The sequence below is a fragment of the Alosa pseudoharengus genome, unplaced genomic scaffold (genome assembly GCF_046254945.1).
Source record: "Alosa pseudoharengus isolate Yale_2024_CS ecotype anadromous, Long Island Sound unplaced genomic scaffold, YU_APseudo_1.1 YU_APseudo_1.1_scf_24, whole genome shotgun sequence".
Lineage (NCBI taxonomy): Eukaryota > Metazoa > Chordata > Actinopteri > Clupeiformes > Clupeidae > Alosa > Alosa pseudoharengus.
Window position 1 is genome coordinate 25,643,307 of NW_027468689.1, and position 17,793 is coordinate 25,661,099.

The following is a 17,793-nucleotide window of genomic DNA, read 5'->3' on the forward strand; positions in this document are numbered from 1 at the left end:
TTAATTGCCACTAATGGTTTGAGTTGAATTTGTCAAGGTTTAAATGGGATTAGTTGAATGAGGGATGACGGATAGCACTGTTGTCTTTGTGTGGGTGGGTTTCACCAAGCACTTGGCGAGATGTTTCATCATGTGGCTTTATAATGTTCTAGCACATTCTGTGTACATGCAAAGTATGTTGCAGGTTATTGTGTCAGTATTTTCCAATGGGTTCAATGAAGCTACAGCCAAGATGCGACACTTTGATGAAGCTGTGTTTGCTTGTTTGCATTAAATCTGTATTAGCCGCATTTTGGCGGAGAGTTTGAAAAGGCAAAAAAGTAAAACTTTCTCAGCTGTCTTTTTTTTTGTTTTTCCCTCAAGAATGTTTTTTCCCCCTTAGGAATGTTTTTTCTTTGTGTTTTCCTTCGAGAAGAGACGGGCTGTTTCCTTTTTGCTAGCTGCGCCTGAAACGCACTGGATTAAAGCAACCCCTGTGCTCGGCCATAGAGAATCTGTCAAACCTCTGTAAGCATCCATGTGTGAAATGCATAAAGTCAGAGAGCTCCGAGCGCAGCGCCTTTCCCTTAACACCATATAAGGTATGCAGACGGAGCTGTGAAAAAGCCACGGCTCTCCAGTCTGGCTTAGGTGACTGCCACAGCTTACTCTCAATTTTCAATCAGTCGCCTGACCAAATCAGTAATGCTATGGGGGGCGGATTACAGACTCCCCACCCCACCCCCCGACCCCCCCCTTTCTCATCCCGCCAACATCCTCCAGAAATACACTAACTAGAAATAAGTTTAAATGAAGGCTGCGAGCGATTGTAAATCGAGGGATTAAGTGTGTGGGGAGAAGAGGGGAAGAAAAAGAGTGGAACCAGGGCGCAGAGTGGCCTCGCCACAAAATAACAAGGGCCCCGGGAATGAAAGGAGGGATGTGGGGGGGAAACGAGTAAAGGGTCAGAGAGAGAGGGAGAAAGGAAGAGAGAGAGAGAGAGAGAGAGAGAGAGAGAGAGAGAGAGAGAGAGAGAGAGAGAGAGAGAGACAAGCGCGTGTGATAGGAGAGCCGGCTGGATGAGTGTATAATCCATCTGAACTTTTGCGTTAGGGATTATGGCTGGGAAAGGCTGTGCTCTGTGCGTGCATGCGTGTATGTGTGTGTGTGTGTGTGTGTGTGTGTGTGTGTGTGTGTGTGTGTGTGTGTGAAATGGGTAAGAATGTTGATGCTGTGGCCAGTGTTTATCTGATCTAACAGAGAAGGGGAACTGTAATAAAAAAACTGGTGAAAATAAATAAAGCTTAAATGGACTGAGCATGAACATTGTACAAATAACATCCAAAAGCAGTCATGCTCTTTGAGTGATGTCATTAGACATGACCGAAAGAACAAAATGTTTTGGTATTAAATAGGTCCACTGATCTCTCAGAACAACAGGAAGTGCCGTTGATCTGTATTACACCGTAGAGACACCGATCTCGTGTTTGAACGCTCCCCTTGCGTGATGTAACGTGGCCCATGCAAAAGCACACTTTAAATTACATTAACGGCAGAGATCAAATTCAAACAGTGCTTTCAACTAGACGATGTGCTGTTTGAGGGAGGCAAAGTGGACTTACTGGCAGCTGTATAGGCACATCAGATGGAGCTTTGGATCTTTGTCTTTGTCTCTCCAACCTTTCTTCTTCGTACTTTATCGCATCCTGTGGGGACAGCCATATCAAAGTGCCCCCCCACCCCCACCCCAAGTGCAAGCACACATACGTGAGACACATGATGCGTGTGATGGCTGCCATGCATGGCACATAAAGAGCAGAAAAGAAAGTATCTAGACACCCGCAAACAACACTTAGGTGTCAGGAGCACAAATAAAAACAATCACCCGGGAGACTCTTTTTATTGTTGTTTACGCACAGAAATCATTACATGGTGGATGGGTTCTGGCATAAGCTGCACCCAGGGGGAGGTAATCAGTAAATACTTCCTTAGCAAAACAAATAAATGATGGCATGGCTGCCATGGTAACATTGGAACTTGTTCATGCACACTAGAAGTTATTTCCACTTCTCCTCCATGGCTTCCTCCTCTAATGAGGCCTTGTGATGGGAGGGAGAGTGACAATGTGATTTTCTTTGGGTAATTTGTTAGTTTGGAGGGAAGTTGATACGTTTTCTGCTCTTAATTGTCGGCATATTTCACGGATGACCGGGGGATATGATCGTGTTCGGGACTTTCTGTTTGTTTTAATTTGAATGATGAAGAAGATGTCTTATTATAATTTAACAATGTCCAGGGGAAATGAGGAAGTGGATTAATCTTTAGCTTTCGATTGAAAAGATTTTCACACATTTAGTTCTGACAAAGAGGGCAGCCTTTCTCCCCTAGAATCTTAAACGGCTTAGCTGGAAGTGCTAAGGCGACATTATATCTCTCCCATAATAGTGAAATGGATGAACTTAATAGCATTGCGCGTTGCCATATGTTTTATCTTGTACATCCTCTTGAGATTAAGATTAAAAAGGTTTTTGGTGTGCAAATGAAACAAAGGACAGAGATGTAGATTTGACTCATAAATGTGTTTTGTGAATGTCTTTGTATAAGACAAATGAGGCATATAGAAGGGAGATCTGAATTTAATATAGCTATTATTTTTGCTGCATAGTCAGAAAGCCTTCCACAAGGCCATATTAAAGAGACTCAATGCAACAGTCTCTGCTCCCTTCAGAAATTAGCTGTAGTATGCGGTTCCATTCTACATATTAAATATATAATATGTAAATCTATATTAAAGACAAGTCTCAACCAAGAGATAAATACATTCATCTATAAATTCCAATTTCTTACACATTCACACAAACTAGAGTTGAGAGTGGTGGTGGTGGTGGTGGTGGGGGGGGTGGTGGTGGTGGTGGTGTTTGAAAATAGTCCATTGTCCATGACTTCCAAGCACATTTCCCACTCCTCACCTCATATGGCAAATTCACACACCATTACATCTGTGAAGCCCTCAGAGAGAGAGAGAGAGAGAGAGAGAGAGAGAGAAAGAGAGAAAGAGAAAGAGATAAAGAGAGAGAGATAGGTATGTGCCATAGTGTGGATGGTCTGAATAATGTTGCTTCCCTTTCTCGTTTAAGGCACAGGGAATTGCACTAATATTTAAACAATGACATTGTTTCCTGGCCCTAGTGGAGCAGAAAATTATCTATTATGGCGGCAGAGAGGAGTGGATGTTTCAACACATTGCATACTTAATTCACAGCACCTTTTTGGAGCGTACACAGCCATACTGAAGGTGTCACGGTGGAGTAGCAGGGGTACTACTGTAGGTTTGGTGAATTTGTTGGGGAAGAAACCTTGCATAACTCACGAGTTGACACAGGGGTCTAATGTTTACTGATAGTTTGGGGTGGGAGTTTCTGGTATCTTCCCTCATGAAGAGAGAATTATGGGTGATTGTGAGTCATAGATGGATTTTTTATTGCTGTTGACTTTTTGTTTTGACCTGATGTGAACTACAGTTGGCCCTGACCGTTTTGGTTAGCCTTGGGAATGTTAATATACTGCTTGCCTGAATTCTAGTGCACACATCCCCTGTGGCCAAAACGATTTTTTTTTTACTTCTTGCAAAGAAACATTTTACTCTGTCTCTGAGACACATTTCATGTTTGTATCATAGGAAATTCATATATTCTGTCCTTCCGCAATAAGCCACACAAAACCGGCTCTGTCATTTGGAATCGACTGAATTCGAGAAATGATCAACCCCCCCCCCCCCCCCCTTCAAACATTTGGAACCAGCTCACATGCGTGAGTCTTCAGTGGGCTGGGGAGGCGATAGCATGTCCTCTGCACGGTGGCAGGCGGTGGAGTGCTACCAGCGATCCGCCCCGTTTGGCAGGCAGGGCTGCTACTACAGTGGGCCTCAAATGGAGAGGATCACTGGCCCCCTCAGGGCCTTCCTCTTGGGCCAGGCCCAGCCACCAGCTGCTACCTGTATAGATGTGCCATGCTCCAGTTAGCATCTGTGGAGTTGGATGGAGCTCATCCACTTCTCCCACTTCCAACTCGCACTCTGCTTTTTTTTTTCTCTTTTAATGAGGGGTACTCAGGCGCTTGCTGTCTCTCTTACACTCTCACTCTGTTTTTCTCTCTTCCACCAACTCATTCTCATCGTTCTCTCTCTCTCTCTTTCTCTCTCTCTTTCCCTCACTCACACACACACACACACACACACACAGTCTCTTTCTTGTCTATCTGGTGCCTTTTATGAGACACATCTTCCTTATGAGACACATCTTCCTCTCCTCACAGGATGTTAGGCTGAGTGGGCATTACATGACTGTCCAGTGTGAGCTCTCCGTCTGAGCTGGTGGCCAGGCGAGTGAGCCTCTTGAGTGCAGAGCTCCACGCGTGTGATTCTGGAGTGCATATTAATGGCCTGCATGCATCATTGCCAATAGTAGCCTGTGTGGCCTGATGAGGTTTTGAACCAATGGGGTCTCACTGACATTTACCAGAAGGGCCTCAAACCTGCAAGTGGACTGTGACGTCTCATTAGTGTTTCTGGGTATTTGACCAGGGAACTGTTAAAATGTTCACAGGAATGTTAATGGACATTAAATAGACTTTATAGCACTGGTGGAGCTGAGAGGGAAACAAGCTCTGGAGTTCCATAGAACATGTGTCATGTCAGATGCACTGTGGGTAGGCAGTAAATGTCCAATGAAGTGTTTGAAGCCATTGTTAAAAAGCGGTCTTACGAATCAGTGGACCATGCACAATATGCCATTGTCTTAAAAGTGCACGTTTTAATCATGATTATTATGATGAATGATTTCAAAGGGTAATGCTACTTGACAAGGCTTTGTAATATGAAAGCATGGATGACAGATTTATAGAAAAGTGTCACCATATTCATCACTTTATATCTCCTATTAAAGATAAACATGTATCAGTGAGTATCAACATAGTCTCCACAGCACTAGGGTTGTGGTAGATAACAGGTCTTTGGCCATAGTACGGCCCCTGCCAATCTGTGGACATGTCAAAACCGAAAGTTCTTTAAAAAAGTTGGGGACGGCTTCATCAGGGCCCTGGCTGTGGTGGCATATGGTGGCATTTGGTGTGGGAATTGCACGCCACGTCTTGTTTGGATAGATTCAATTTGGGTCTCTGGGTCCCAGTGGATAATGTTGAAAGAGGGCGTTATGGGGAACGGGGCGAATGGCCATATGGCAAGGAGGTTCTTAGAAGATCTTTTTTGTCCTTCACACATACATGCGAAATTCAACAAAAAAAATACACACACACACACACACACACACACATTAGTATCAATGACTGTCCTTCATGTCCCTGTACACATTACAATAAGTTCTTATTGCACTTGGCACACGCTACACAGTTGATGGGAGCAGAGATTGGAAGAAAGCAAACACTGTGCGAACCGCTAACAACAAAGTGCTTAAAGTTTAATTGACAAGGATGAAGCGTCTGCTGGAAGGCTTATGGGATTTAGCCGCGTCCGTTGACTGGAGCCACAACTGTGCCGTCAACTTTGAAGATGAGATGGCGCCTCTAGTCAGTCCCTCGATCCCCCTTGTAAACTTTAATCTAGTCATCTGACACTTGTGTGTCTGTTCTTCAGCTATGCTCCGCCTGCCACTGGTCAGTGGGGTTCTACTAATGCCACCCACAGAATATCTAAAGGGAAAGGAGGAAAAGACTTGGTCAGTGGGGTTCTACTAATGCCACCCACAGAATATCTAAAGGGAAAGGAGGAAATAGTCTATTTTGTGTTCACTGTATGAGTCAGAGGACTGATACCTGGGTTGTATTTGTTCTCTGTGTAAGATGCAGATCATGCATCGCACCTGAGTCGAGCATATCATTATCCATTATTGACCAGCCTTCACAGACACATCCTCACACGCTTTTCATGCCCACGTCTAACGTGGAAACTGCTCAGCGGAGATCTCGTGCCGTTAGTGCTGTAGCGCGGTAATGAAAGGCAGAGAGAGACGTGAGCTCCGTCAGGCGCCGAGCTCAGTGGCAATCCTCCTAAGGCCACCGCAGTTAGCCAGATCAACCGGGCCAAGACAAAGGGAGCAGGAGCGGGTGTGGAGGTGGAGGCGGAGGCGGCACGCGGACCCCCCTCCAGCTCCCGGTCCAGCCCACCACTTCTCCCTCTGTGCCTCTCCTAAATACTAATCAGATATACGAGGCATGTCAAGAGGGTGTGTGTATGTGTTTGTGTGTGTGTGTGTGTGTGTGTGTGTGTGTGTGTGGGTTTATGAGGACCTGACAGTAATATCTGCACAGGTGAATGGGGTTTGGTGTGGGGGGTGGGGTGTGTCAATACCCACTGATCCCTCCAGCCCTTTGCACTATACCACTGTGCGTAGTGGCTCAGTGAGGCGATGTTCCGTAGGTGGGCAAGGGGGGGTGGGGGGGTGGGGAATAGTTTTTGATGAAGGCGTATCTGATGGCAGATCGATGCGGGCGAGGTTTATTCGTGCTGCATGGAGCTTGCCAGGATATCGAGCGTGGCCTCCTCTGCGGTGTGAAAACACCAGTCGTGCAGGGGATGGTGGAGGAGGTGGTGTGTGTGTGTGGGGGGGGTGCCTGGCAGTTGATTAGTCATGGAATTAGAAGAAGACTGAGGTTACCCCAACTGGATACCAATCCCCCCCACTACCACCAACGTCAGAAAAATAAAACGTCCTGCGGTTGCATGATGGGCTCCAGACGATGCTGCCCCTAATTCCCTGCAGAGTATCACTGTGTGATAAATGACTTTCTATGTGGCTCGTGACAAAAGGTCTCCACAAACAGCAGCGAGGCAGTGAACAACAGTTGGGCTAAATGAATTTATTAGAAAACAAAGGCACATCAGAGAGCTTGTGTCAGAAGGAAAAAAAACAAAAACATCACGCACACACACACACTTTTTTTTTTTTTCCCTGTGGCTCTGTTTTCCGAGCCAGATTTGACAATCAAATAAGCGCTCACTCAAGCTGTGTGACAGAAAAGTAGAGCATTTCCTGTCTTGTGCTTTCCTTCCTTTTCGCGGGCGGACAGCTTGGCAGAGACACTTTTCAAACTTTGCCACCAGGGTCCTGGGGACACCATATGTCTGTGGCCATATGCGGTAAGCCCTTGTGGCCAGGTAGACTAATGAATACCATGGAGAGTTGCTTCAAGTTTTCGCTGGCATGGATGAGTGCAGTGGGCACGCCAGCCTCCCATGGCGGCCTCCGACTCCTCCTGCAAGCCTCTGCTTAATGATCTGCCTAATGATTTGTGTTCACACATACCTTGGATTCCCGGCCTTTCAAGGGTTCAAAAGAAGGACTTGATGATAAAACATAATGCATGAACGGGCAATTTGAGATATTAAAAAAAAAAAGTTCAAATTACGTAGTCTTGATTGTGAAGTTTTTTCTTTTTCGTTTTCTTTGCACAGAATAGCTGTCATAATTCAGACACCATGTCGTGCCTTAGTCTACAAGATCAAAAAGATGATGTTTGGTGTCCTGCGCTTTCTTTGTGATTGGCATTCAAAAAAGCTGGAATGTGTCAGGCTTGCTTTCATGCTGCCTTTTGTTCAGTGCCCTAACAAGAACACCCCAGCCTCTATGACCTCTCCATGACCTCTGCGGTTTACACTTCATTCTTCCCATCACCAGTGGAGGTATTACCTTACTTTACTGACCAATTACAGATCAAGTCAATAAAGTGTCGAACAATGTTATAGTACCTACAGTATTTGTAATTTTTAACACATTAACTTTGAGCTTAACTAGCAAAAGGTTACACATGAGCCAAACTCTACATCCATTTCAATGTCTTATTACTAATAGAGTTTCAAGCGTAGGTTTGTTTATGGTTTATTATAGTCCATGAAAATGAAGATTGACAGTTTGAAGAGTAATGCTAAGCCACAACATATCATTGGCTCTCCTGTTTTATGAGTATCGGAAAGCAACCACTTTCTCATTGTTCAAGGCCTTAGTACTGTCAGTATTATTTTTCATTATACAACGTTTAATGAAAGTAAATTTGGTTCTCACCACAATCAAGAGCTCATTACCCACGCGCTAATTATTGTTGGCCAAAGACCAGACTCTCATATAGAGACTCAGGCGGATTTAAACAATGAAATATCGCTCTAAGAAAAACAAAAGACTCCTCTGTCTTCGTAATCACCTTTGTTTGGCATTTTGTGTCTCTATTGCGCTTATGTGGTCTTCAGCCTTTCCGGGTTTGAATGATGCCAGACTGTGTAATCCAGGCCAGGGTGTGATGAACAGTAGCTCGATAAAGCCCCCAGTCTGTCTGCCCGGCATCTTAGGACACTCTGATTAGTGACAGGGAAAGTTTTAAGTCGCCCGTTGTTTCTCAGTGTCCTTACTGTTGAATGTGGAGTTGAAAAAAATAAATAATGAATGAATGTTGTTGCCAGTTAGGCTGCAGATATGGCTGTCTTGTGTAGTTCCCCCCTCCACACACTTTTTTGTGACATTAGATAAAGGAAGACATTGTCAGATGTTGAGTCCTGTTAACCAGTCAGTTTCACCCTGTAGGTACATGTTTAATTGACTAAACCCTGGTATTTTGTGGGAGATTGAAATGAGTGGAACTCTGGTGCCTTGTAGAGTGACCTGTATTTAGACACATAGGATAGGCCTACTAAGTTGAATTTGCAATGCACACTATATACGTTTACCATGTTGCAGGAACCACACAGTGACAATTGGCGGTAATACCAATATTTGCTAAATTATTGATACATTGCACAGAACAGCAATGAAGCCAAAAAAACAATAAAAAATGATTGAGTAATTTGTAGCATGTAGAAGAACAAGATGGAGGACTTTGCTGTCTATGATATGTAGAAGTTTCAAGGAAATGGTGTGACTTAAAAGGAATTGACTTGCTAAAAACTTTCTTATGCGCACTGACCCACTGATGTTTAGCGTGGTGTGGTGTGGCATTAAATAAGCAAAATGTTTTTATGGGAAGCATTAGTTTGTGTGGGAAGCACACAATTTTACGAATTAGAACCCATAGTGGAAAAAATAGCAGAACTTTGATTCACAACTGCTGGCAAGACAAGAGGTGTTGAATCAAGGATCCATTGTGGGATATAATCGGTTATTACTCACAGTATGACTACAGTTTATCCTCTTCAAAGGCAATTTTATGTTGTTCACTGCCATTTTTCTGAAAAGCATAAATTTCTTTCTGCCTGTCTTTCCTTCTTTCTTTCTTCAAATGGCACATTTCAGTATTTCTACATAACGTGACAAGAATAACTTCCATTTACGTAAAAAGCATAAAGGGTTATTGTTTTTTGTCTAACCAAAGGCGTATTGCAGTGCAGTGAAGGCATGCATTAAACTTGAGTTATGTTGACTCTTAATCAAAAGGGCTTGTTCTGGACGTCAAGCTGACACCGCTTCCATGACTGACAGCCTCCAACCCTGAGACCCTTGTCAGAAACATCTGTCAGTCGACAGCTCACCATTTCTGAGCCACAGTTATCTGTCCTCAAGTGACAGGCTAGCAGCAGGCAGCCATCAGGGGCCAGGATGCTTAAGATAGTTTCAATCATTCTGACTGTGCCACAGTGATGCATGTCTGGCGGATGAGGCACATACCCACAGTGCATCATGTTTTTTTGCAATGGGTTTTAGAATCTATATGTGTTTTTTGATCAAATGCATTCAGACACATATGTTTAAAATACAAATACAAAGTAGGCCTACTGGTTCAGCTTGGAAGTTTTTTAGTTAAGCTAAAACAGATTTGAAATGAGTCTCTTCCCAGATTTACAATAATTAAGAGGATTTTGTTGGGTTTGGAAATGTGGGTGGATGTCCCATGGAAGAAGATCAATAGAATCAAATGGAGATTTTTTCACACTTGTTAAATATCAATACAGGCATACATTTTCTAATCCAATGATGCAATCATTTGTAAGCACAGCAGAGCCTTCTCTAAATAAACATAAATTTGAGTGTGTGATGATTTATTGAGAGATGACACTAATAGCAACTGCAGTACTGCCTTTGCTGGTATTGTTAGAGATTTGTACGCTGGGGTGCTCTGATGCACCAGAGTGTTGGTTGCCTATTTTTTCAGACTTGCGTCACATTAAGCTTTTCTCTTTTTGGATTTTTGACTTTCTTCAGATAACTTGTCAGGAGACTAAACAGTATAGTTTCTCCAGCACTATTTGCGATGCCAAAAAAAGAACCAACTTGATTAGTCCTGTGTGGAAGTTTCAACTCCACCCAGAGCCTATAAAAACAAAAAAGGAAAAAGAAAAATGATGATATCAACAATCCGGGGAACTTTGTGAACTTCCACAAAGGAGCTGCCCTCTCTCTGCCTGATGTCAGGCTGAGTTAAATGGGCTTTGTCTTGCCATCTTTCATCGGGATTTGGGTGTGCAGCGAGCGGGAGCGATGCTTCGCAGTCAGCAGATCCCACCTAATTACGATGCACTCCGCGCCTCTCCGCCGTGTTCAGGATCAGCAAGATAATGACCCGTAACGATTCAGCACATCTGTTTAGAGCAGAGAGGAAAGAAACGTACGAGATAGAAATGTTGACGTGCGGTCATCTCTTTCCTCGGAAGTGCCACAAAAGCTTTTGTTTTGTTGTTTTATTTATTTGTTGCGATCTTGTTTTGGATTTTTTTGTTCGTTTTTTTTTTCTGGTGCTGACGTCCTCTTTGATTAAAATGCATGTGAACAGATGCCAGCACGCATCACTGTGAAAATTCACCGATTACAATTTGTCTTCAATTATCGCACCCTCTATAATTATGTACATTTACGGTGTATGATCAGGCATTCGGTAATAAGGAATTTATAGAGCAGTGTCTTGCAACATCTGTGGTGGAACAGATCAAAATATGAAGCAGCTGCCCAAACAAGATGGCATATAATACCCCCCCCCCCCCCCCCCCGCCATTTAAACAGATATAGATTGAACACTTGCATGCTCAAATTTGCTACATATGTGTGACAAAAAGGATGGAACCACATTTAGGCCAGCTGTGAATATGCTCATCCTCCATAGTGAGTGAACTTTACACAGCTCACTTATCATTCAACAAGGTCTTTCAGATAACTTTAGTATGAATCTCTTTCATGTTTATGGATGGTTAGACTACTTTAATGTGGTTATGCCACAGATCTAAGTGCTTCACCCTTCAGGTTGGCCATGATATTTTCTAAAAGAGGCTGAAAAATTGTTTCACTCTTTATCGTATCTAAGTTTCACTGTTTTGTTCCAAATGTATCTTGTTACATTTGCTGCTTTTAGATCGTACTTACCTTACCTGTGATAGTCATGAGTGCTCAGAATTTCTGACAAGTGAAATTAAATTCTCTCTTTCTCATTCAGGTGTGAGATTTTTTTTTACCATACTGGGCATATATTTCATGTTTGCAAGAAAGTCATAACTTTCTCTCAGGGGGAACAGTAGTGGTTAAAAATGCAGTGGCATGTGCGTTTTTAAATCATGCAATCACACTAGTCAGTCAAAAAATGTAATGCAGGTAGAAGCCTACTTGCAAAACCTGAGGGTTGTTCTTCAGCAGTTGATCCCAGTGCGCCTGGCGCGCCTTATGCAATACCCAGTAGTCCATTTGCAGTCCGAGGGGGCTTCGGTTGCCACAGACACAGCAGCATCCAGGGCCCACGCACCCGGGGAGCCGTGTTTGCACTTAGGAGCTGTTGATGGGTGTTATTAGCTGTATGTGCAAAAATAGGTCCTACGTCTCTCTCTCTCTCTCCCCATCTCCCTACAGACACATAAACACACACCACACACACACATGCACGTCCAGACTCACTTTATGTCTCAAGCCGAATCCAATACACATTACCCTTTGCCGCATCAGAGAAATTTGAGAATTTCTCACGCCTCTCCCGGCCTGAGTCCAGGAGTAGATGACATCGTCAAAAGTTAGGCTCGTTTTTGCTCCTTTTCCCTCTACGACCAACAACCCCCCCCTCCCCTTCACACACACACACGCACACACACACACACACACACACACACACACACACACACACACACACACACACACACACACACACACACATTCACACGCACACACACACACACACACACATTCACACGCACACACACACACACACACACACACATTCACACGCACACACACACACACACATGCACACACACACACCACCCCCCCCAGGGCGCTCTCTGTCAGTTAAGTATTTCATGGCCAAGCTGAAGGTAATTTAAACTCTCCCCATCATTAGCCAGGAGACCTGTCTGCCATACATTAAGGCATCCACGGCTCCAGATGTGCCAGCACTGCCAACGCGGCGCCCAGGAAGGTGCCACTGCAGTATTCAGTGTGACAGGGCACTTAATCACCACAAGCTGGGAGAGGAAATGCAATGAACAGTGCATTGCAAAGCCAGACTTTGGCTGCTTTGCTTTGGAAGAGCAGGGGAGAGAAAGAGAGAGAGAGATAGAGATAGATGGGGGGAGAGAGAGAGTATCTGAAGATGGATTTTCAATTATTTTTTTTTTCTTTTTCTTTATTACCTTTTTTTGCCCATTATTCCTCATATTTGCCCAATTAGATAAAGTGGGAATGTCAGAATGTCCTTTTCATAATCTGACATGAAGGTGTGTATCATAACTTTTCAGTTGCCGTAAATGTGTTTTTGCTTTGTGCTTTTAAAAAAGTCAGAATTGAATTCAATTCAATTTAGTGTGTAAGCCAAATGTAAAGTCTCACACTAGTTAGTGTGGGTGCTGTGCGGTAGTGAGGCCGATTAAGTTCACTGGTGCTCTCTCAGTGCAAGTAACTTTACCATTTGATCTGGTGTGTGATCCTGCATTAGGCAGTCTGGTGTGGGAATCCAAAACCACAGAAGCTGCCTGATCAAACAGCGACTCTTTCTGTTTGATGGCTTCACTTCTTCGTGGGGGAGCACCCCCAGAACCCACCCCCAGACCCCGTGGTTTCAACCAAACTTACTTTTTTTGTTTATCCCTCTCTCTCTCTCTCTCTCTCTCTCTCTCTCTCTCTCTCTCTCCTTCTTTCACGGTCTTGTCTGCCTGCCTTTCCTTTGTTTCACAGGTGAACATCTGCGCGTGTGTTCCCAAGGTTACACCTGCTGTACGTCAGAAATGGAGGACTCACTTGGCCAGCAGAGCAAGCTGGAGTTTGAGAACCTAGTGGAGGAGATGAGCCAGAACTTGCGAACCACATTCACCAGTCGGCATAAAAAGTTTGACGGTAGGTCTGACTGGGGTGTTTTTTGAGTTTTTGCTCTGAACAGTGCTTTAAGGCCAGGCTTACGCTGAAGATTTTGGATATATTCCTGTCTTGTTTAAAGCTTGTTGCTGTATTAGCCTACGTTCAGGTTTATGTCAACCAGGAAATAATAGAACGAAAAAGCCTGTACATTTTGTTCTCAAACAATTCCAAACATGGTCTCTGGATCTGTTACACCAAGCTGGCTTCATTCTCTGCAGTACAAAAACTGCCCACTTTCAGTTTAGCAATGTTTCCCTGAACTTGCATACATTCAGGACCTGTACACGAGCACAGCCAAAACAGCAAAGTGCTTTAGAAAAGTGACAAGATTTCATCATTATTTTTGTTAGTTTTGGCATGATACTGCTTAATACTGCTTCTGTTAGCCCAGCACTTTATTGCGTCTTTGTCTGAAGAGTATATTTTCCTTGTGTGGCGTAATAAAGCAGAAAAGTTATTAAAATGCTCGGCTGGTGTTCGACGCTCTCGCCTTATTAGCATGTCCAACAGGCAGCCGCCGAGAATGGCAGTGATGTAAGTGGCTGTTTCAGTCCACTGCGGGGAACAGCGAGAAAGGGGCCCCTGCTAATGGGGAGGATGTGCCACTAATGCCAGATGAGAGACATTAATAAATCAGAACTCTGGGATATATAATTACGGCTTTTTGATTATGGATATGATGTGGGGATCTCGGGCTCTCTCCTCCGGAGTCGGCTGTGGGGAGCTCCGTTTTTGGGCTGCAATAAAAAATCAATAACAGACTCCATCCGTAATTATCCCGAGCTAGAAAATGTATGGTTTGTTAGCCTTCAGCTGCCTTCTATTATGACCCTTCGTAGGTATCAGCTTTTATAAAGGGGGTATTTTCTACCAAAACTACACAAACATTAGTTATCATTCAAGTTGACCTCAAAAGCTATTCCTTATTAATCAAGCAAATCAAATATTTAGACCGCTCTGACTTTTTCTATTAAAGTCACTGTGTCACATTAAATCAAATAGCCTTGTATGTCAGCAAGACTCAGTAAGAAGCTCGTCCACCCATTCTGCTTGAGCAGAAATTGCCAGTCAACTTATCAACTTTCTACTTTCAAATCTACTTCCTGTATCTGACTTTGGGGCAACTTTGTCCGTCTATCTTTATTTATCACTATTATCTAAACGCTACAGTGTGTGTGTGCACACCTAGCAGCTCCTCAATGTGCCTCTGGCTTAGCATATTGATTTCAGCCAATCCTCAGCTGTCCACCATCCAGTCCCACTCTCTCAAACAGCAGTGATAGAGATGCTAGCAGTGCAGGGCTTCTGCCCCTTGCATCATGCTAGCAATTAGACTCACTCACAGCTAAAGAGCCACGCTAAGTAGCCTGCTTTTGAGCAGATGAATGCATCTTCCCCATTGCTTGCTCTCTCTCTCTCTCTCTCTCTCTCTCTCTCGCCGTAGCGCCCAAGCGTGGGTAGGCTGTTCTCACTCCTCAGCTTTGTTCAATCTTCCATGGCCGCCCACTTTGCCAGGCCGTTGAGCATCACATCTCGTCTCTGTTGGCATGGTGCTCTCCCTCGCTCGCTCTCTTCTCCATCTCTCTCGCTCCCCAACCACCCCCCCCCCCCACTCCACCCCATGGGGCTTTGAATCCGTCCCTCCATCCCACATCCATTTTACTTGCCCTCCTTTTTGTCCTTTACCTATTTATAGGGACCTGATGTTTGTGGGGACCTATTTAGAGGTCTTTAACTCCTACTTCTTGATTACTGCTTTGATGCTGGGGGCAAACTTTATTTTGTGATGTTTTATTGAGTAATCCCTATTGCAGTTCAGGGGATCTTTAAGTTTAATCCAAGCCCCCTCAGTGTACCAAAGGGAACTTTTTTTTTTTCTCATCATGTGTCATGTTTGTGTGGTGATGCACTTGTGCAAAGTCTAATGTAATGGACGTGCGGGTTGACCCAGCGCTGCATAAGCTATTGCCAGCTATTGCAAAAAAGGAAAGGGAAAAAAAAAACCCATTTCCCTCTGGATTGCTGAGTAGTCTGAACATTTAGTCGTGCTCTCTCAACCAGAGTCCATACGGTAGCCGGTGCTGACCTGTTTTGAGCAATGCCGATACGTCATTTACATCTGCGGGATTAGACAAATATGGGCACTTTCCTTGGAGCACACTGCCCTGCGGGGTCACAGAAAATGGAAAATAGTGTAAGCCGAAAGCAGCTTGATACTTTATGTTTCAAACTTACCAGCGGAGATGAGAGAGTTTTATCCTTGCCCTGCCCTGGTAGATTATGGAAGCCAAGTGCATTACTGTACTTACAGTGAAGTGATTTTTATTACATTTCATGGTTTTATGTATTTCTGGAGTCAGCAACCGGCATTCTTTCCTGGTCATAGTGCAACTGATGCTGAAGCTTACTTAGTATCAGCTGTACAGCGTCAGTTGACAAGTGCTCAAATCCTCATCATAAACATTTAACTGACATATTTGTAATCTAAAGGATTAAAGTTGGACATCGTTGGTTTCAGTCAAGGAAATGTGTCGTTGGCCGTGCACTGTTGAGAGGTTCTGCAGACAGTGGTGAACATTCGTTGCGAACGCGTTTGCTAATTTCAACACACCTCAGTTTCCTCACACTCGGCCTGCTCCTCGCCCATCCACACCATGTTCATGTTTTAAAGGAAGATGTTTTTTTTCCCTCTCATTTTCCTCAGGGGAAGGTTTTATAACTGGGGCATGAACCCCTGCCTGCTGTCACAACCAACCCGCAGCTCCATCAAAGATTCCCTGCACCGGGAGTTTCACTGCTGGGTGACATGCAGCGATGAGGTTGAGTGATGGCACATGATCAAAGAAATTCGAGTGGGTGTTTTAACATTAAAAAATGCACATGCTCCCACCCAAAACTCTGTTGCCTGAGAAACTGCAGTCACTTTGAAAGTTCAGGAATTGAAGGCTCCAAAGGAGATGATTGTTTTATGGAAGTTCGGTGTGAGGCTCCACATAGTTCCTCCTACATGCACATCCAGGAAAATGCACATACTAACAAGAAGAGATGAGAGAGAGAGAGAGAGAGAGAGAGAGAGAGAGATGGGAGTGAGAGAGAGAGAGAATGAGAGGGGGAGCTAGAAGAGGAAAGAGACTGAGAAAACAAGTGAGTAAGTGAAAGCATGAGAGATAGATTTTGTGCATCTGTGAAGCACAGAGTAGGAGGCTGTGGCTCAGCAGAGCTGGGGAACTGGTCAGTGCGCCATGCCAGTCTTGTTAACCCCAGGGAATACTATAGCACGCTGCTTTTTCACCCAAACGAAAAATATTCTGAGGATGGCTCTAGATTGAATTTCTACTTACACACAGGATGGCTTCAACAAGTTACAGTAAGGAAAGTTTCCCACAATTCTGTGCTTCGCAGATGATAAGATCAAAAATGATCTCCAAGGCCCTCATTAAATGTGTCCCACTTACACACTGTTTTTGAGCTTGTAGAGAATATTCCTCCAATTTGTCGGGACAGGATTTGACCTGATTGGAGAAACCAAAGGATTTTAGTTAATGAAATATAACACAAACATGGAAAAAATAAAGTAAAACTATGTTCATTATTCCAATTTTGGAGATATGCATTAATTCACATGCTCTTAGGTAGCCTGCAACATGAAGGTGGCTATGGTGATGAATTTTAAATGAGACATGCTCACTGGTTGTAATTTATTAATCCCTCAAAAAATCAACCACAGATGTACCAGAATGCACCATATATAATCTCATGTTTTTTCCTGTTTAATTGAATTAGAATTTTACAGTACACAAGCATAGCATTGAGTATGTCTGTGAAAAAAAGCCAGATGTTTTTCTTTTTGAGGGAAAAAAAAACTAAATTAACTGAAAAAAGAGAAAGAAACCAGAACTGTGTCCACGTACGCATGGTTCCTGGAAGCCGACATGAATAAATAAGCGCTGTTGTGATGGGCTTGTGTCAGCTAAAGTGACTGTCAGGAGGGGAAGGGAATTCTCCGCGGGGCCGGCGAGAGTGGAGCTCGGCCAGCGCGTCCGCTCCATGGCTGGCGGCGGAATCCATCAGCCAGGGGACAGCCTGCCTCTCTGTGTAATTCCATCACATCAAGATGGATGCCTGCATATGGACCCAGACTCCATGTTCACACCATACTCTATACCACACCGGAGGAATTTCAAGCGAGCGAAAGTCTGGGAGTTGGGCAAAGGTCTCCCTGGACCTGATTGCAGGACGGTGGGAGGGAAGGAGGGAATATGAGATCCACAACAATTTGATTTCATCTCTTTTCATTTATTTATTTCATCTGCTGCTTTTTTTGGTTAGGGACACTGGAATATCCTCAGTGCTGTAATTCACTTTGCTCTCAATCCCCATGCCTGGATATTGAGTTTGTTCAGCCTGCAGCTGGGATCCTTTCACTCTCTCTGCCTGTGTCCATTTTTCTCTCTTTCTATTTTCTTCTCCCTCTCTTTCTCCATCTTTCTCT

The 17,793-nt window shown here is 44.0% G+C and overlaps 1 protein-coding gene across 1 annotated transcript in view; it reads left to right on the forward strand.

Moving 5' to 3' along the window:
* LOC143142025 (glypican-6-like) overlaps positions 1-17,793 on the forward strand; it is a 120,311-nt gene that overhangs the window by 12,414 nt on the left and 90,104 nt on the right. Inside the window, exon 2 of the mRNA XM_076302715.1 lies at positions 13,122-13,280. Coding sequence (XP_076158830.1) covers positions 13,122-13,280 — 159 coding nt within the window. The remainder of the gene's footprint in view (positions 1-13,121; positions 13,281-17,793) is intronic.